Source organism: Eleutherodactylus coqui, chromosome 10, assembly GCF_035609145.1.
Source record: "Eleutherodactylus coqui strain aEleCoq1 chromosome 10, aEleCoq1.hap1, whole genome shotgun sequence".
Lineage (NCBI taxonomy): Eukaryota > Metazoa > Chordata > Amphibia > Anura > Eleutherodactylidae > Eleutherodactylus > Eleutherodactylus coqui.
The window spans coordinates 103,659,690-103,680,460 of NC_089846.1; the positions used below are offsets into that span (position 1 = coordinate 103,659,690).

General features: G+C 47.0%; 1 protein-coding gene across 1 annotated transcript; it reads right to left on the reverse strand.

Annotated features, from left to right (window-relative positions):
* Nucleotides 1-1,497: 1,497 nt before the first annotated feature.
* LOC136580812 (ankyrin repeat and SOCS box protein 12-like) lies at nucleotides 1,498-19,310 on the reverse strand. Its single transcript, XM_066581670.1, has 4 exons — nucleotides 18,469-19,310; nucleotides 15,690-15,880; nucleotides 8,906-8,979; nucleotides 1,498-1,830 (listed from the first exon to the last, which is right to left on the reverse strand). The coding sequence occupies exons 1-3, from the start codon at nucleotides 19,094-19,096 to the stop codon at nucleotides 8,920-8,922; spliced, it is 879 nt and encodes a 292-aa protein (XP_066437767.1). The 5' UTR covers nucleotides 19,097-19,310; the 3' UTR covers nucleotides 1,498-1,830; nucleotides 8,906-8,919.
* Nucleotides 19,311-20,771: the final 1,461 nt, after the last annotated feature.

A 20,771-nucleotide genomic window follows, 5' to 3' on the forward strand; every position in this document is an offset into this window, starting at 1 on the left:
CCTTAACTTTTGCTATAGAAATGTTACTGGGGTCCACCTATACTCTTGCTACAGAAATGTTACTGGGGTCCGCTTATGCTCTTGCTATAGAAATGTTACTGAGGTCCGTCTATGCATTTTTTACTGAATGGTTTGAGGGGTTCTCCTATACTTTTGCTACAGAAATGTTACTGGTGTCTGCCTATACTCTTGCTATAGAAATGCTACTGGGGTCCGCCTTACTCTTTCTACAGAAATGTTACAGGGGTCTGGCTAAACTTTTGCTACAGAAATGTTACTGGGGTCCGCCTATATTCTTGCAACAGAAATGGTACTGGGGTCTCCCTATACATTTGCTATAGAAATGTTACTGTGGTCCGCCTATACATTTGCTATAGAAATGTTACTGAGGTCCGCCTATGCAGTTTCTACTGAATGGTTTGTGGGGTTCGCGTATACTTTTGCTACAGAAATGTTACAGGGGTCCACCTATACTCTTGCTACAGAAATGTTACTGGGGTCTACCTATGCTTTTGCTACAGAAATGTTACTGGGGTCCACCTATACTCTTGCTACAGCAATGTTACTGAGGTTCGTCTATGCAGTTTATACTGAATGGTTTGACGGGTTCGCCAGTAATTTTGCTACAGAAATGTTATCGGGGTCTCCCTATACTCTTGGTATAGAAATGTTACGGGGTCCGCCCATACTTTTGCTACAGAAATGTTACCGGGGTCTACCTATACTCTTGCTACAGAAATGTTACTGGGGTCCACCTATACTCTTGCTACAGAAGTGTTTCTGGCTTCAGCCTGTGCAGTTTCTACTGAATGGTTTGAGGTGTTCGCCCATACTTTTGCTACAGAAATGTTACCGGGGTCTACCTATACTTTTGCTACAGAAATGTTACTGGGGTCTACCTATACTCTTGCTACAGAAATGTTACTGGGGTCCGCCTATACTCTTGCTATAGAAATGTTACTGGGGTCCGCCTTACTCTTGCTACAGAAATGTTACAGGGGTCTGGCTATACTTTTGCTATAGAAATGTTACTGGGGTCCACCTATGCTTTTGCTACAGAAATGTTACAGGGGTCTGGCATGTTAAAACGCCCGTGTGACTGAGCCCTAAGACGTCCTAATTTTATTTCTAAGCATGCAAAAAATAATGCTTTAGATAGAAGAATGACTGCACACAAGAGAGCGACCAAAACACCAAAAATTTCCAGTGACTCCAACACTGTGCAATGTTTTTACTAGACCTATTGAAAACAATGGGCAAGGCATTCCGTGGGAATGCCCAAAGATAGGAACTGCCGCAATTTTTTCCCGTATCGCGATGCAGATACGACATCAGAAACAATTCTCACGACGATGAACTGTGAGGTATCTGTTGCCCAGCAGATTGTCCCATGTAAATGCACCCTTAGATGTCCTAATTTAATTTCTAAACATGCAAAAAATAATGCTTTAGATAGAAGAATGACTGCACACAAGAGAGCAACCAACACACCAGAAATTTCCAGTGATTCCAACCTTTATTGAGAGAGTAACATATTCTGCGTGTGTATATATGTACAGCAGTGAATATCATTGAAAAGCCCCATTATTCCTGCTGTGAGGTTATTGATGTGGTGGAACCAATTCCTTTATTGTATATATTTCCAGGATGTATGTTCTCCTGTCCTCCTGCACTCAGACTCCCTTCCATCTGTTCCCAACTTTATGCTAGTCATACATTTATTCAGTTAGAAGGATGTAGAGGGTCGGATTGCTGAGAGTATGATGGCAGAATAAGACAATAAAGGGTTTGTTGTCTGTTACCATGGAGACACACCGTTCTGCACTGGAGCTGTTCAAGTTAGACAATAGGAAATTTGTGATACATTTTGCAAAGCTGTTTCATTTTTCATTTTATATATATTGGGGCAATAAAAATAATCTCTTTGTGAAGGTAAACATAGACATCATTCCATTAGCTACATATGACAGAAATGTGTAACATAGGCCATACAGTAAGTATGGAGGAGACTCGGCAGCGAAACCGACTCCATACCCAGTTGACACTCACTCTCAACATAAATACAGTGGCTTTGACAACTGTGACATCCATGACATAATCAAGTGAGCTCTCGATTGCCCCATGGTCGTTCCCCTAACAAGCAATGGCAAGGTGCGGATGGGTTACCGTAGCAGTCCAGGGCCTAGTTCAGACAGACATACATGTTTTTCTTGTTTTCTTATGATTGTCATTGCTAACATAATTTCCATAGTCACCTACCTCTGTCAGTCACTACCACCATAGGACATGAGAATTGACCTCCATGTGTCAACTTTATGTTCCAGTACTCTTCCTCCAACCAGCTCAAATATCTGCTATATGTTTAACTACTAGACATTAATTTTGATTTTTAGCTTTCCAAGTTCTCTATTGTAGGACATATACCCCATTCTGGCCAGGTCACTTGCTTTATGGGCCTGATGGCCTGATGACCAGGCAAGAATGTTCCTAGAGATATTAGTGTCTCCGAGCTGTGGGAAGGACTTGGGAGGAGGGGGAAGAGTTCTGGTTCTTAGTAAGTAGACCCAGTTGTGTGTGCAGTTTTATTGGCAATGCTCCATAGGAAAAAAATTAAAATTAACTCCCTTTCAACAGCCATCTCTTTGAAGTATTTTTTTGCCTGTTATTCAATGTCTGACCCTTTGTAGGGGTATTCCCTTCTGGAACTTTCATTGCATATTCTGTGGCTATATGCAAATCTGATAGATGTAGGTCCCAGGTGGTCAGGACTTAGAAGTACAGCCAAGCAGGCTTCACTATGCTGTTTCCTATAGAAGTCAACAGGAGTTATGCAAACTGCGCAATACAGAAAGATCAGCTGTTTCAGTAACTCTGTTTGTACAACTTTGTAGCCATCAGACTTTCGTGACATGTCCTGTGAATATGCCATGAAAGTGTTAACAAATAGAGATGAGCGAACGTACTCGTCCGAGCTTGATACTCGTTCGAGTATTAGCGTGTTCGAGATGCTCATTACTCGAGACGAGTACCACGCGATGTTCGAGTTACTTTCACTTTTATCTCTGAGATGTTAGCACGCTTTTCTGGCCAATAGAAAGACAGGGAAGGCATTACAACTTCCCCCTGCGACATTCAAGCCCTATACCACCCCCCTGCAGTGAGTGGCTGGCGAGATCAGGTGTCACCCGAGTATATAAATTGGCCCCTCCCGCGGCTCGCCACAGATGCATTCTGACATAGTTCAGGGAAAGTGCTGCTGGTGCCGGAGCTGCTATAGGGAGAGCGTTAGGAGTTATTTTAGGCTTCAAGAACCCCAACGGTCCTTCTTAGGGCCACATCTAACTGTGTGCAGTAGTGTGGAGGCTGCTTTTTGCAGTGTTGCACTTTTTTTTTTTTTGTATATCAACCGTGCAGAGCATTGCGCCCTGCAGTAATTATACATAGTCCAGGGCCAGTAGTGGTGGTGAGGCAGGGACAGAAGACATATTTATTGAATATAGGCAGTGGGCCTTTCCAAAAACATTTGGGGAAAAAAATCTATTTGGGCTGCCTGTGACCGTCCTCAGTGTACTGGGTCTATGCTGGGGGTAGTTGTCCTAATTCATACGCAGCCAGCTAAGTGTTACAGCAGGCTTGTGCAAAATTATTTCCTGGCTCTGTGTTGGCTGTTACATCACCGCTGTATTCCAGTCCACAGTGCAACAGTCTGCAGTTATTTTACATACTCCAGGGCCAGTAGTGGTGACGCAGAGAGAGAAGACATATACAGTGTATATAGGCAGTGGGCCTTTCCAAAAACATTTGGGAAAAAAAATCTGTTTGGACTGCCTGTGACTGTCCTCAGTGTTCTGGGTCTGTGCTGGGGGTAGTTGTCCTAATTCATACGCAGCCAGCTAAGTGTTACAGCAGGCTTACGCGAAATTATTTCTTGGCTCTGCTGTGCGTTCCGTAAGCGAAGTCAGCCTCCAACCACAGGCCAATAAGTGGCACATTTAATTACAGCGTTCTGTTTCTGCACTACTGGTAATACACCATGCTGAGGGGTAGGGGTAGGCCTAGAGGACGTGGACACGGGCGAGGACGCGGAGGCCCAAGTCAGGGTGTGGGCACAGGCCGAGCCAGTGCGGTGGCCAGGGGTAGAGGCAGGGCCAGACCGAATAATCCTCCAACTGTTTCCCAAAGCGCCCCCTCGTGCCATGCCACCCTGCAGAGGTCATGGTGCTCTACGGTGTGGCAGTTTTTCACAGAGACGCCTGACGACCGACGAACAGTGGTGTGCAACCTTTGTCGCGCCAAGATCAGCTGGGGAGCCACCACCACCAGCATGCGCAGGCATATGATGGCCAAGCACCCCACAAGGTGGGACGAAGGCCATTCACCGCCTCCGGTTTGCACCACTGCCTCTCCCCCTGTGCCCCAACCTGCCACTGAGATCCAACCCCCCTCTGAGGACACAGACACTACCGTCTCCTGGCCTGCACCCACACCCTCACCTCCGCTGTCCTCGGCCCCATCCAGCAATGTCTCTCAGCGCAGCGTCCAGACGTCACTAGCGCCACTGTTTGAGTGCAAGCGCAAGTATGCCGCCACGCACCCGCACGCTCAAGCGTTAAACGTGCACATTGCCAAATTGATCAGTCTGGAGATGCTGCCGTATAGGCTTGTGGAAACGGAGGCTTTCAAAAGCATGATGGCGGCGGCGGCCCCGCGCTACTCGGTTCCCAGTCGACACTACTTTTCCCGATGTGCCGTCCCAGCCCTGCACGACCACGTCTCCCGCAACATTGTACGCGCCCTCACCAACGTGGTTACTGCCAAGGTCCACTTAACAACGGACACGTGGACAAGCACAGGCAGGCAGGGCCACTATATCTCCCTGACGGCACATTGGGTGAATTTAGTGGAGGCTGGGACCGAGTCAGAGCCTGGGACCACTCACGTCCTACCCACCCCCAGAATTGCGGGCCCCAGCTTGGTGCTGGTATCTGCGGCGGTGTATGCTTCCTCCACTAAACCACCCTCCTCCTCCTCCAACGCAACCTCTGTCTCGCAATCAAGATGTGTCAGCAGCAGCACGTCGCCAGCAGTCGCTGTCGCGCGACGTGGCAGCACAGCAGTGGGCAAGCGTCAGCAGGCCGTGCTGAAACTACTCAGCTTAGGAGAGAAGATGCACACGGCCCACGAATTGCTGCAGGGTCTGACAGAGCAGACCGACCGCAGGCTTGCGCCGCTGAGCCTCCAATCGGGCATGGTCGTGTGTGACAACGGCCGTAACCTGGTGGCGGCTCTGCAGCTCGGCAGCCTCACGCACGTGCCATGCCTGGCCCATGTCTTTAATTTGGTGGTTCAGCGCTTTCTGAAAAGCTACCCACACTTGTCAGACCTGCTCGGAAAGGTGCGCCGGGTCAGCGCACATTTCTGCAACTCCAAGACGGACGCTGCCACCCTGCGGACCCTGCAACATCGGTTTAATCTGCCAGTGCACTGACTGCTGTGCGACATGCCCACACGGTGGAACTCTACGCTCCACATGTTGGCCAGACTCTATGAGCAGCGTAGAGCTATAGTGGAATACCAACTCCAACATGGGCGGCGTAGTGGGAGTCAGCCTCCTCAATTCTTTACAGAAGAGTGGGCCTGGTTGGCAGCCATCTGCCAGGTCCTTGGAAACTTTGAGGAGTCTACCCAGATGGTGAGCGGGGATGCTGCAATCATTAGCGTCACCATTCCTCTGCTATGCCTCTTGAGAAGTTCCCTGCAAAGCATAAAGGCAGACGCTTTGCACTCGGAAACTGAGGCGGGGGAAGACAGTATGTCGCTGGATAGTCAGAGAACCCTCATGTCTATATCTCAGCGCGTTGAGGAGGGGGAGGAGCATGAGGAGGAGGGGGAAGAGACAGCTTGGCCCACTGCTGAGGGTACCCATGCTGCTTGCCTGTCATCCTTTCAGCGTGTATGGCCGGAGGAGGAGGAGGAGAATCCTGAAAGTGATCTTCCTAGTGAGGACAGCCATGTGTTGCGTACAGGTACCCTGGCACACATGGCTGACTTCATGTTAGGATGCCTTTCTCGTGACCCTCGCCTTACACGCATTCTGTCCACTACAGATTACTGGGTGTACACACTGCTCGACCCACGGTATAAGGAGAACCTTTCCACTCTCATACCCGAAGAGGAAAGGGGTTCGAGAGTGATGCTATACCACAGGACCCTGGCGGACAAACTGATGGTAAAATTCCCATCCGACAGCGCTAGTGGCAGAAGGCGCAGTTCCGAGGGCCAGGTAGCAGGGGAGGCACAGAGATCAGGCAGCATGTACAGCGCAGGCAGGGGAACATTCTCCAAGGCCTTTGCCAGCTTTATGGCTCCCCAGTCAAGACTGTGTCACCGCTCCCCAGTCAAGGCTGAGTTGGCGGGAGCACTGTAAAAGGATGGTGAGGGAGTACGTAGCCGATCGCACGACCGTCCTCGGTGACACCTCTGCCCCCTATAACTACTGGGTGTCGAAGCTGGACACGTGGCCTGAACTCGCGATGTATGCCCTGGAGGTGCTTGCTTGTCCTGCGGCTAGCGTCTTGTCAGAGAGGGTGTTTAGTGCGGCTGGGGGAATCATCACGGATAAGCGTACCCGCCTGTCAACCGACAGTGCCGACAGGCTTACACTCATCAAGATGAACAAAGCCTGGATTTCCCCAGACTTCTCTTCTTCACCAGTGGACAGCAGTGATACCTAAGCAATACGTAGGCTGCACCCGCGGATGGAAGCATCGTTCTCTATCACCATCAAAAACGGGGACATTTTTGCTTTATCAATCTGTGTATAATATTCCTCCTCCTCCTGCTCCTCCTCCTGAAACCTCACGTAATCACGCCGAACGGGCAATTCTTCTTAGGCCCACAAGGCTCAGTCATATAATTTTTCTAAACAATTTTTATACGTTTCAATGCTCATTAAAGCGTTGAAACTTGCACCTGAACCAATTTTTATTTTAACTGGGCTGCCTCCAGGCCTAGTTACCAATTAAGCCACATTAACCAAAGCGATTAATGGGTTTCACCTGCCCTCTTGGTTGGGCATGGGCAATTTTTCTGAGGTACATTAGTACTGTTGGTACACCAATTTTTTTGGGCCCTCGCCTACAGTGTAATCCAATTAATTTTTTGCCCACCTGCATTACAGCTGACGTTTCTTCAGCTGTGCTGGGCACTGCAATGGGATATATTTATGTACCGCCGGTGGGTTCCAGGGAGCCACCCATGCTGTCGGTCCACACGGAGTTGTAACTACATGTGTCCACTTCTAAAGAACCCCAGTCTGACTGGGGCATGCAGTGTGGGCCGAAGCCCACCTGCATTAAACATCACATTACCTCAGCTGTGATGGGCAATGCAATGGGATATATTTATGTACCGCCGGTGGGTTCCAGGGAGCCACCCATGCTGTCGGTCCACACGGAGTTGTAACTACATGTGTCCACTTCTAAAGAATCCCAGTTTGACTGGGGCATGCAGTGTGGGCCGAAGCCCACCTGCATTAAACATGACATTACCTTAGCTGTGATGGGCAATGCTATGGGATATATTTATGTGCCGCCGGTGGCTTCCTGGCACCCACCCATGCTGTCGGTCCACAGGGACTTCACAATAGGGAGTTGTACCTGCCTGTGTCTATGAATTAAAAAGCCCGGTCAGGTTGGGGCATGCAGTGTGGGCCGAAGCCCACCTGCATTTAATCTGACGTTAGCTCTGCTGTCCAGGGCACTGCAATGGGATACATTTATGTACAGCCGGTGGGTTCCAGGGAGCCACCCATGCTGTGGGTGCACACGGAATTCCCATTGCGGAGTTGTACCTGCCTGTGACTATTTATAAAAAAACGCGGTCTGACTAGGGCATGCAGACACCTTGACAGAATGAATAGTGTGTGGCACATAGCTTCCCCATTGCTATGCCCACGTGTGCAGCTCCTGATGGCGGTGGCACAGGATTATATTTCTCATGGCTTCTGTACAGCATTGTGGGCTATCACCCCGCCCCTTTTAAAGAGGGTCGTTGCCTACCCGTGCCAACCCTCTGCAGTGTGTGCCTGCAGTTCCTCCTCATGGCAGACGCACTTATAAATAGACATGAGTGTGGCGTGGCATGAGGGCAGCTGAAGGCTGCGCAGGGACAATTTGGTGTGCGCTGTGGACACTGGGTCGTGCGGGGGGGGGGGGGGGTTGGGCAGCATGTAACCCAGGAGAAGTGGCAGCGGAGTGTCATGCAGGCAGTGATTGTGCTTTGTTGGAGGTAGTGTGGTGCTTAGCTAAGGTATGCATTGCTAATGAGGGCTTTTCAGAAGTAAAAGTTGTTGGGAGGGGGGGCACTCTTGCCGCTATTGTGGCTTAATAGTGGGACCTGGGAACTTGAGATGCAGCCCAACATGTAGCCCCTCGCCTGCCCTATCCGTTGCTGTGTCGTTCCCATCACTTTCTTGAATTGTTCAGATTTTCACAAATGGAAACCTTAGCGAGCATCGGCGATATACAAAAATGCTCGGGTCGCCCATTGACTTCAATGGGATTCATTACTCGAAACGAACCCTCGAGCATCGCGATAATTTCGTCCCGAGTAACGAGCACCCGAGCATTTTGGTGCTCGCTCATCTCTATTAACAAACCTTGCAACATGTCTAGGCTGTCAACGACTCTAAATAATACACTTGTTCATGTTCTCTAGCTAGGAGTCTTGGTGCGCCCCTTTATTTAGGTGGTGATTGCTGACAAGCATTGTAGCTTTGTGTGATCTTATTGTCATCAGTCCACAATAAATGCAGGATTAGATAAGAAGGTAAAGGCAGTATTATAGGATGTGCACAGTAAGTTAGGGATTCTTTGGCTTGTCATCATCATCATCTTCCTCTTACCATGAGCAGTCACTCTAGGTCCACTCAGCTGCTCTTTGTAGTAGGGTTCTCCAACGTTCTCCTAGTAAACAAATCTAAGGAACAAAGCAGTCATTTATTAAGTTGATACCAGCTGGTAGGGTGAATGCAGATGGGCGGAATTTTCTCCCATGCACGCTTCCATAGAATTGCATGTGTGCACGCAATCCTATGCAGGCAGCCGCTGTTTGACCGCGTAATAACTCGTACGGTAAACAAATCGCGGAGGCCCGCACAGAAATGTCACTGGTGATGCTCCGGCACATAGAAGAGCAGAGACAAGATGCCAGGAGGAGGTGAGCTGCCCGTCAGTGCATGGGCACAGGGAGAATCTCTCTGCGAGAATTCTCGCAGCGGGATCCAATCCGGCCCTCTGCATTGACCCGTAAGAGGGAAATGGTACAACTACCCCGTTTCCCTGAAAATAAGGTCTGCCCCAAAAAAGAAAACCCTAGCATGATTTTTAAATAGTGTCCAGGTAGCTATACATGTAAAAAAGAAATATTTTGGAGCAAAAATTAATATAAGATCCTGTCTTATTTTGGGGGAAATGGGGTAGTACTACTAGATATATTGACAGACAAAGATGTGAAGTGAGAAGAAACATGACATCTTATGTTAATGATAATCTCTTATTGTATCTCAGACTAGATTTACACCATGTTTGCATCATGCATGCAGACATTCTGGTATAAATATCTAACATACCTGCAGGCTATCAGTAGCCAAACACATGTCATAAGAGTGACTTTTAGTGTACATTTGGCTGGTATTCTTCGGTGTCGCTTTCTCTAAACTGTATTTAAAATCTGTGCTATGGAGTATAAGAGTATACGAAAAAAAATGTGTTCTATGTTTTTTTCAATGGGAATCAATGGCAAATGTATAGAACTATACAGCCGTAACATTGTATGCCTTAGGCTTCATTCACACAGGTGCGATGATTTTTGGCTGGCTGTGCCACAGAGCGCGGCCGAAAATCACGTGAACGAGAGGTAGCCGTGACCGAGTAATAGGTGCATCTCCCGTTTATGCATCTGTTCAGACGGTGCAGAAGGAGACGGGAAACGTACAGAGGCAGAAATACATGGACATCGGCTACATCTGATTCAGCAGATGATTCAGGTGCCTCATTGGCCTCTGATGTACGTCGTAATAACTCCTCTTTTTTAGGCTTTTGTCCTCCAGTGACAGGGAGGATTGTGTCACTACTAGGGATGAGCGAGCATACTCGGAAAAGCACTAATTGCTCGAGTAATGTGCTTTATCCGAGTATCGCAGTGCTCGTCCCTGAAGATTCGGGTGCCGGCACGGAGTGGGGAGCTGCAGGGGAGAGCGGGGAGGAACGGAGGGGAGATCTTTCTCTCCCTCTCTCCCGCCCGCTCTCCCCTGCTCCCCGCTGCGACTCACCTGTCAGCCGCAGCGGCACCCGAATCTTCAGGGACGAGCACTGCGATACTCGGATAAAGCACATTATTCGAGCGAGTAGTGCTTTTCTGAGTATGCTCGCTCATCCCTAGTCACTACCCAAAGATACCAGAGGAGGCGGGGAGGCCTCAGGCATAACCGGAGCAAGAAGAAAGGAAGATCAGTGTCCCGAGGAAGAGGGAGGATGACTTATTAGTAATTAATATCTCCTCCAAGGAGTTATTGACACACGAGATTGAGGTACTGTCTAAGGGACTCTCGTACTGTTTGGTTCCCTCCATGGATTGGTTTTGTGTTGATTTGGACTGTAGAAAAGTATTTCGCAATGTTCGTCTTAAGGCCTATTTTTCTGATAGTTCCCCCACAGGTGGTCAGGTTGCGCAGTCCAAGCCCCGTGAGGGTTTTACCTCAAGGGGAGTTGGACTGCGCAACAAGAGCACGTTTGTCCCTCCAGTGGTTGATCACTCGATTGATGTTTTTGAAAACATCATATGACAAGATATTGAGAGGCTAAGAAATTCTGAGAGATACAGAGTTCAGAGATACAATCTGAGTAAACAGGAGCGTAAGACATTGAAGTTGCTCAGTACCGACACCTCTATAACTGTAAGACCGGCGGATAAAGGGGGAGCGGTGGTTGTGCAGGATACGATCAAATATGTGGCTGAGCTGGAGAGACAGCTCTCGGATTCAGATACATATGAGTTACTTCCACGGGGTCCAACAGATACGTATCGTAGGGATCTGTTGCTCCTCCTTGATGATGCTCAACTGAATGATACCATTGATAAGGGACGGTATGATTTTTTGGCGATTAGGTTTACAATCACTTCGGTCCTTTATTCTCTTCCTAAGGTCCATAAGAGCTTGGTCGATCCTCCTGGACGACCAATAGTTTCGGGAAGGGGGTCACTATTTAGTAACCCCTCACGTTTCTTGGATGTTGTCCTTAGGGATTTTGTGGTTAATTCGAGATCTTATTTAAGAGACACCTCTGATTTTCTGATGAAGATTAAGAAGTTGAAGGTGGCCCCATCCTCCATTCTTGGGTCCTTCAACGTGGTGTCTCTTTACAAACATTGAGCAACAACTTGGTTTAGAGGCGGTCATGAAGAAGCTATTGAGCTCTGATATGCCCACTGATTGTATTAACTTCATTATAACGCTGTTGGATGATGTTTTATCAAAAAACTATTTCATCTTTGATAACAAATATTATCGTCAAAAGAGGGGTACCGCCATGGGGTCCCATGTGGCCCCCACATATGCGAACTTGTATATGGCGGATGTGGAAAAGTCGTCTATTTATACCTCCCCGGCCTGGACCTTTGTCTAGGTCTGGTGGAGGTATATAGACGACATTTTCTTTATTTGGACGGGCACAGAGCGTGAGCTAAAAACCTTTCAGGTTGAGTTGAATGGTATTCACCCATTGTTGAAATTTACCCGTACGTCCTCTATTCACCAACTTCAATTTTTGGATGTGCTAGTTCTAAAACAAGGGGAGGAACTCTGCACTGATCTTTTTATCAAGTCTACGGATCGCAATACGTTGTAACGATTTGACAGTTTTCATCCATCAGGAATGCTCAGATCACTCCCCTGGAGTCAAGTCCTGAGGATTCGTCGTATTGTGGATGACAGGTACCTGGATGAGCGTTTAACACAAATGTGTTGTAAGTTTAGAGCTAGAGGCTATCCAGAGGATCTGGTCACAGATTTGAGTGTCAAAGCAAAACAGAAAGATCGTGCCTCTCTGTTCGAGAGGAGTACCAATACTGATCAAGCATGTAGGCTCCCATTTGTGAGTACGTATTGTCCTGCCAGCGGTAAAATTGCACATATTGTTCGGAAGCACTGGCCACTACTGAAATGTTGTCACCCTGGAGTAGCAGAATTTGATTTGCCCCCCCCCCCCCCCCCCTTATGGCCTATAGAAGGGGTTTGAATTTTAGAGATAAATTGGTTCATTCCAATATTAACTCCTCCGGTAAGGCCAAGATAGAGGGTAAGGCTGGTAATTTCCCGTGCCTCTCGTGTGCGAGGTGCAACAACCTGCAGAAGGGCTCCTTTTTTGCACATCCATATACAGGTAAACGTTATTACATCAGACATCACTATACCTGTCTTTTATCATTTGTTGTGTATCTAATTACGTTCCCCTGTGGGTATTTATATGTTGGTGAGACCATTAATTTGTTAAGGATAGAATCAGCAAACACAAGAGCACGATTAGAACACGCAAATTGGATGCTCCTGTAGCTAAACACTTCTGCGACACTAACCATTCAATCAGTCAGTTGAGATATCTCATCATCGACCATTTACCACGAAACAACAGGGGTGGCGATAGAGAGGAACGACTTAGATGGCTGGAGTTGAGGTGGATTTTCGAGTTAAATACGCTTTAACCCAATGGCCTCAATATAGAGTATAATGCGCTGCCTTTTGTATAATTGGTTTTCTGTGGGTAGTACATACAGTTTATTGTTGCTTTTCCCATTTCCTTGTCATGATTTATGTCTTGTTATATATGTTTTTACATTGATTGTGTTTTTGTTTCTTTCCATGTGTCGTTTGGAGGTACACTTAGCCATGGTCCGGAGACTATTCGTTTTTTTGCGTTTTTTGCATGTTTTTTTTTTTATGTGTTTACATTTACTTTTGGTTTAAAGGGGTTGTCCCGCGCCGAAACGGGTTTTTTTTTTTTTTTTTTAAACCCCCCCCCCCGTTCGGCGCGAGACAACCCCGATGCAGGGGTTAAAAAAACAAACCGCTCAGCGCTTACCTGAATCCCGGCGGTCCGGCGTCTTCATACTTACCTGCTGAAGATGGCCGCCAGGGTCTGCTTCCTCCGTGGACCGCAGCTCTTCTGTGCGGTCCATTGCCGATTCCAGCCTCCTGATTGGCTGGAATCGGCACGTGATGGGGCGGAGCTACACGGAGCCGGCATTCTGCACGAGCGGCTCCATTGACTACAGCAGAAGACCCGGACTGCGCAAGCGCGGCTAATTTGGCCATCGGAGGGCGAAAATTAGTCGGCTCCATGGGAACGAGGACGCTAGCAACGGAGCAGGTAAGTAAAAAAAACTTTTTATAACTTCTGTATGGCTCATAATTAATGCACAATGTACATTACAAAGTGCATTAATATGGCCATACAGAAGTGTATAGACCCACTTGCTGCCGCGGGACAACCCCTTTAAATAAAGTTTATTTGATTTGGTATATTTGATTATTGTTTTCTTTGGGGGTGTTCTCCTTTATTATGTTTCGGGTGGGACTGGTGATGCAATCCGGTTAATAATGGTTTTATCAGGCACTATCTCCACCATGGATTATGGACAAACTTTATTATGCTGTGTTGCCCATTCATTGTGGGACAAATATACACAGCAATGTGGGTCTGGATATATGCACAGCAATGCTTTCTGTGCGGTTTCACTATAATAAGGTATGCCCATATCTCATCATAGTATTATATGCAGCCCGTTCTGGTTGCTAGGTAGCGCTAGACGCTGAGGGCGGAATCTGGACGCGCTATATGACTGGGTTACACGTCTTTGGCACGCATGATGATGCCGGACGCACACCCATGACGCGCAAGATGACGCCGATCCGTGCCTCTCTCTGATTGGCCACGAGATAGCTGCGCATGCGCAGTACAGCTTGGAGACGGTTTGCCCACAGTTACTGTGTTGGCATTTTGCTTTGTGGACATGCGCGGTATATCGGGTAGGACGCTGATGTTACAGGCGGGAAGCATGGCTGAAGGTACCTCCGGATAGACACAGGTGAGTGCTGTTGTTTTTAATTTTTGAGTATATATATATGTATGTTCAGCTCCTGGTGTAATAGCTTGACATACTGACCTTGGCCGAAACGTCGCTGTTAAAAGATGCCAGTTTTTTATTTAATAAAAGTGGGGAGGTTATTTTAACCCAACTTTCTCGTGCTTTGTGGATGAAGGATCCCATTTACTTGCTGCCTCTCCCTGTGGATGACTTTGCCTTGGATAAGTGGATCCCTGGTGTCCGGGTCCGGATTGGGGCTTGCAAGGCGAGTACTCATATAGAAGTGCACTATCAATTGCGTGGTGATGCTGTGATTTGTGTGTTATATCACACGGCGCAGGGGTGACGTGTATACGGTGCACCCGGAATTCTGTCGGGTAGAGGGAGAGAGTTTAGCTCTGCTAAACTCCCTCCCTTTCTATGCCCCTTACTCACTCCTAGCAATGGTGGGGGTGGGACTGGGCGGGAGATGCCCCATCTCTGCCCCTTGCCACCTGCCAGCAATGGGAGGGGGCAGGGTACTACTCACCTGCCCCGTCCCACCCCTCCCTTTGCCCACAGCTGGCAAGGGGCAAAGAGGAGGAGGGAGTTTAACAGAGCCACTGCTAAACTCCCTCTCACCTCCCTTTTTCCAGGCAGCTCCCATAGGCTCCCACAGGAGTCTATTGGACCGGTGTATTCCCGCCAGGAAAGATAGGTCCAGAACTATGCGCTATGTCGGCTGTTTTTATGCACCAGCAAAATGGCAATCTGAACTGAGGCAATGGAAGCCAATGCCTCAGATGGGTGACATATATCAGCCAGGCTGTGAAAACAGGGCCAATATATGCCTGTGTGAATTTAGCCTTACTGTTATTAAATGTGCAGGGTTCATTAGTGAATATATCAAAGCATACACTATACAACTGTATCAAAAGACACCAAAGATGTGCCATAAACGTCGGATAGGTGGGATTTCCACTTATGGGACCCTCACCTACTGGGAGTACAGAGACCCCTGACACCTGTTCTGCGGGGTCAGAGAGCCTCCATATTCAGGCAGGGATAGAACTGGAGAGGACTGCCTAATCCTGAAGATACGGCATAAATGTATTTAGTGGTAAAACCCCCTTGATCCAGTGGTAACTGAGAGAACCTCTAGGAATATCCAGTAACTAACCATGCCTAAAATAAAAGCTTCACATTAATAACTACCGGAGGATATAGGTCATAATATCGTGCCAGTTTCTCTGGGCTATACGGCATATTGTGGTACTGTAAGTATTCCATCAGCTGATCGGGGATTTCTAGCTTTTTCATTTTGCCTGATAGGTGAGAGTCACACTTTTATGACCTTCACCTCATGAGAGTACAGAGCCCCCTGAAACCCGTTCTGCGGGGTCAGACAGCCTCCATATTCAGACAGAGATAAAACTGGAGAGGGCTGCCTAATCCTGAACATACGGCATAAATGTATTTGCTGGTAAAACCCCCTCGATCCAGAGGTAACTGAGAGAACCTCTAGGAATATCCAGTGACTAAATTGCCTACAATTAATGCTTTACCTTGGTATCTATACAAGGTAGATCATAATATCTTGGCAGCTTCTTTATGTCATCAAACTCATTGTGGTACTGTAAGTATTCCATCAGCTCATTAGGGATTTCTAGCTGATGGATGAGACGAAGCTTCCCCACTTGTTTCAGCCGCCTTCTTATAGCAATACGACACTGAGACTTCAGGGATCTCGGATGAGCTGTACAGAAGATAAGACCAGAGTACAGGATGAGAATGTAGTCTGACACTACGGTACAGTACAGCGATCTATACAGGAAGAAAGTATATTAGAACTAGTCCAAAGAAGGAAAAATGTGCTCAAAGTAAGTTAATTACAGTAGGGGCGTAAGCTAAAGACTCTGGGGCCCTGGTGCAAGAGCTCAGCTCACCAGCCAACTTCCCCCACCCCCCTCTGCCTTACACACACACCTGTACCCCTACTTGTACCCAGATCTAAATTGTGATGCATGCAGCTGCAAAACAAATTTACCTACATGATCTAGCCCCTTGGCATTGGCTTTCCAAACACAACGCATTTCCTGGACTACTTGAAAATCAGTTTGCAGTCCCTTAGACTGCATTCATAATTTTTGTTGCATTTTCAAATCACAGTTAAAAAACACATCCAAAAACTGCATATCGGATTCAAAAACCACATGTGCCTTTAATACACTGCATACACTATTAGAAACTGCATGTGGATTTAAACAATACATTCGACTTTTTAAAACTGCATGCAGGTTTCTGATGCATTTTTGAATTGTGTGTAAAGTATTCAGTCATATACAGTAAATAACCAGCTTATACCATCATGCTCCATATCACTATATACAGGACTAGCTGATATATCCGGCTTTGCCCCAATTAATTTGATACAGGTGTTTACGTGTTGTGCACATGGAAAATTTTATGAAGTAAAGGTTACCTTAGAAGAACAGAGGAATAAAGTATGTATACACAGAAAGGGAGCATTAGATTCTTCTCAGTCTGCATGTACTGATGTCCCTCTGCAGAATATGCCAGTCCCCCCCCCCCCAGTGTCCACTATTATGACCTAAAGAAGGCCCGCGCCAAATTTAACGCTTGTACGACACTGCAAAGTTAAATCATACAGGGGTGCACTTACTTTTGCATTTAGCATTAAATAATCGAGTTGTGACCCCTTTACTTTATCTATTTAGGACCTTACTTTTCCTATTTAGGACCTAAAGAATGCTTGTGCCAAATTTCATACTTGTACAACACCGGGAAGTTACATTACATGGGAGTGCACTCTCTTTTGCAATTAGCATTGAATTTTCAAGCTGTGACCCCTTTACTTTTCCAATTTAGGACCTGAAGAATGCTCGTGCCAAATTTCATGTTTGTATGGCATAGAGAAGTTAGAGACTTAGATTAGGTACATTACACAGGGGTGCCAATACGTTTGCACTTAGCACTGAATAATTGAGTTGTGCCTCTTTAACTTTACCTATTTAGGATGTAAAGAATGCTTGTGCTAATTTCAAGCTTATACAACACCGGGAAGTTACATTACATAGGAGTGCCAATACTTTTGCACTTAGCATTAAATGATCAAGTTGTGACCCCTTTACTTTTCCTATTTAGGACATAAAGAATGTTCGTGCCAAAGTTCATGCTTGTACGACATGAGAAGTTAGAGAATTAACCCCTTCACGACCAATGATGTACTGGTACGTCATGGTGTGTCGGGGTATGTATGAAGAGAGGCTGCGTAGCAACCTCTCTTCATTCAGTGCGGGCGTCAGCTGTTTATAACAGCTGACACCTGCGGGCAATAGCCGCGAGCGGCCGATTGCGGCTATTAACCATTGAAATGCCGCTGTCAATTGACAGCAGCATTTAAATCCTGCACAGCCCCCCCCCCCCCCCCTCCCCGCGGTGAGATCAGGGAAGCCGTGCAGGTGTCGTGGCAGCCGGGGGCCTAATGTAAGGCCCCAGGGCTGCCTTAACAGACTGCCTATCAAGCCATCCCCGTATAGGGGTGCCAATACTTTTGCAAGTAGCATTGCATTTTCGAGATGTGACCTGTTTACTTTTCCTATCTAAGACCTAAAGAATGCTTGTGCCAAATTTCATGTCTGTAGGACACCAGGAAGTTAGAGAATTAGATTGGGTACATTACATAGGGGTGCAAATAGTTTTGCACTTAGCATCGAATAATATAGTTGTGAGCCATTTACTTTTCCTATTTACGAGCCAAAGAATGCTCCTTTCAAATGTTATGTTTGTACGACATTGGGAAGTTAGATAATTAGTGCTAAGTCAGTCTATCAGTCAGTCAGAGAGGGCTTTCACCTTTATTTCTAAAGATGTATAACTTATACCAGCTGCACATGTATAGTTATATACAGAAGATGCCCAGGTTGTAAATAGATGTGAACTCTCTCCCCATGACAAAATTCTTACCCATTTGTGTTATTTAGTCTTCTTGTGGATTAAAAATAACCAAAGCAGTTGTCAGAGCAAGAACTCCAGACCCCACACAGAAGAGCAATTTGGGCAGCTCTCCATAGTATATTAAAGAATGCCCCGGCATTATCTATTACCTGAAGCTTATAGAATCATATTTGACTGCAGTCACTGAACTCATTGTGCATTTATCAACCTGGTAGATTGCTGTTAGCTATATAGTGCCATTAAGGGACCAAGTGTGCCTGTCTTCTCAGTGAAGAGAGAGGAATAAGCAGTCAGACAACTCTGGCAACGGTCTATCTCAGATTTCACATACAATATCCTCTATTGAGAAGAAACAGATGCCATTACCCTTTTCTCTGTCCAGAAGTCTTGTGCCATCATTATCAACTTCGAGAAGGGCTTTCTGTATATTAGGTAAATACATATTAGCACCAAACTGGATGAGAAGTTCCACAAATGGGGCTTCATAGTTCTTTTCAAGACATATCCCTAGTACTGATGTATCATCTGGAGTACCGGCTACTAAATCATAGTGGAAACACTTATAATCAGGGTCAGCCCCATAAAGAAGTAACATTCTAAAGAATTCAAAATCTCCATGGTTTGCTGCAATGTACAAGGGTTTAGATGATTTCAGACCGTCATAAGAATCTGCGTTTGCTCCATACTGCAACAGCAGCTGGAGGAGTCTGGCATTCCCTCGATCATAAATTATGTCTATCACACGGTACCTATCAAGCAAAATCCTTGGGTTGGCTCCAGCTTTTAACAATTCTTCAATACATCCAATATATTTGTTATCCATAGCAACTTTAAGACAACGCCTTAGCACGTTCCCACTGGTTTTACGGATAAGTTTCTTGGCTTCATTCTTGGACAGTAACGCACTTAGTTCTTCTACCCTATAAGCCCGTATAGCTGTGCAGGCTTTACGATGCAGCGTTAACTCCTTTATAGGGCTAAGAAAGCCTGCCATGATGACACTTTGTATCGAGGCAGAATGTCCGTGACCGTATATGTACAATACAAAGTAATGGGTTACATATCTCTGCGCTCCTCAGATGAAAGCAAAGTCTCCTTCATTTCAGAGTCTGAACAGGTTAATAAAGTCTCTTCCCAGCAATCCGCCGAGTCATTTCCCGAAGGTTGATCCTGCGCCGACTGATTCTTCATGCTGAAGGGACCTTGGATGACATCACACCCACGTGACGGACAGGAGGCAATGGGTTGGGCAGAAGCGAGAGCGCAGCTGCTGTTTATGTAGATGACGCTTGTTTGTAATGAAATTCATAAAATATCTGGAATATTTCTTTTTGGTCTTGGTAGGTCAGACGTGCTAAGGAGGTAAAGTCATGTGAAGGGAACTGCAGCCATCCTACATCTCATTCAATATAACACTTCATTGTTATCTTACAAGGTCATATTATATTTATCACATACATCAGTTCTGCTAATTTCATACACCATTATTAGAGATGAGCGAGCACCAAAATGCTCGAGTGCTCGTTACTCGAGTCGAACTTTTCACGATGCTCGAGGGTTCGTTTCGAGTAACGAACCCCATTGAAGTCAATGGCGACCCGAGCATTTTTGTATATCGCCGATGCTCGCTAAGGTTTTCATTTGTGAAAATCTGGGAAATTCAAGAAAGTGATGGGAACGACACAGAAACGGATAGGGCAGGCGAGGGGCTACATGTTGGGCTGCATCTCAAGTTCCCAGGTCCCACTAGTAAGCCACAACAGCGGCAAGAGTGCCCCCCCCCCCAACAATTTTTACTTCTGAAAAACCCTCATTAGCAATGCATACCTTTGCTAAGCACCACACTACCTCCAACAAAGCACAATCACTGCCTGCATGACACTCCGCTGCCACTTCTCCTGGGTTACATGCTGCCCAACACCCCCCCCGCGCGCGCGTACGACCCAGTGTCCACGTGTCCACAGCGCACACCAAAGTGTCCCTGCGCAGCCTTCAGCTGCCCTCATGCCACACGCTGGCCTCATAGCCACACCACCCTCATGTCTATTTGTAAGTGCGTCTGCCATGAGGAGGAACAGGAGGCGCACACTGCAGAGGGTGGGCAGAGCCAGGCAGTGACCCTCTTTAAAAGGGGTGGGGCGATAGCCCACAATGCTGTACAGAAGCAATGAGAAATCCAATCCTGTGCCACCTCCATCAGGAGCTGCACACGTGGGCATAGCAATGGAGAACCCATATGCCACACACTATTCATTCTGTCAAGGTGTCTGCATGCCCCAGTCAGACCGGGGTTTTTTATAAATAGTCACAGGCAGGTACAACTCCGCAATGGCAATTCCGTGTGCACCCACAGCATGGGTGGCTCCCTGGAACCCACCGGCTGTACATAAATGTATCCCATTGCAGTGCCCTGGACAGCAGAGCTAACGTCAGATGAAATGCAGGTGGGCTTCGGCCCACACTGCATGCCCCAGTCAGACTGGGGGTTTTTATAAGTTGACACAGGCAGGTACAACTCCCTATTGTGAAGTCCGTATGGACCAACAGCATGGGTGGCTCCCTGGAACCCACCGGCGGTACATAAACAAATGCCATTGCAGTGCCCAGCACAGCTGAGGTAATGTCATGTTTAATGCAGGTGGGCTTCGGCCCACACTGCATGCCCCAGT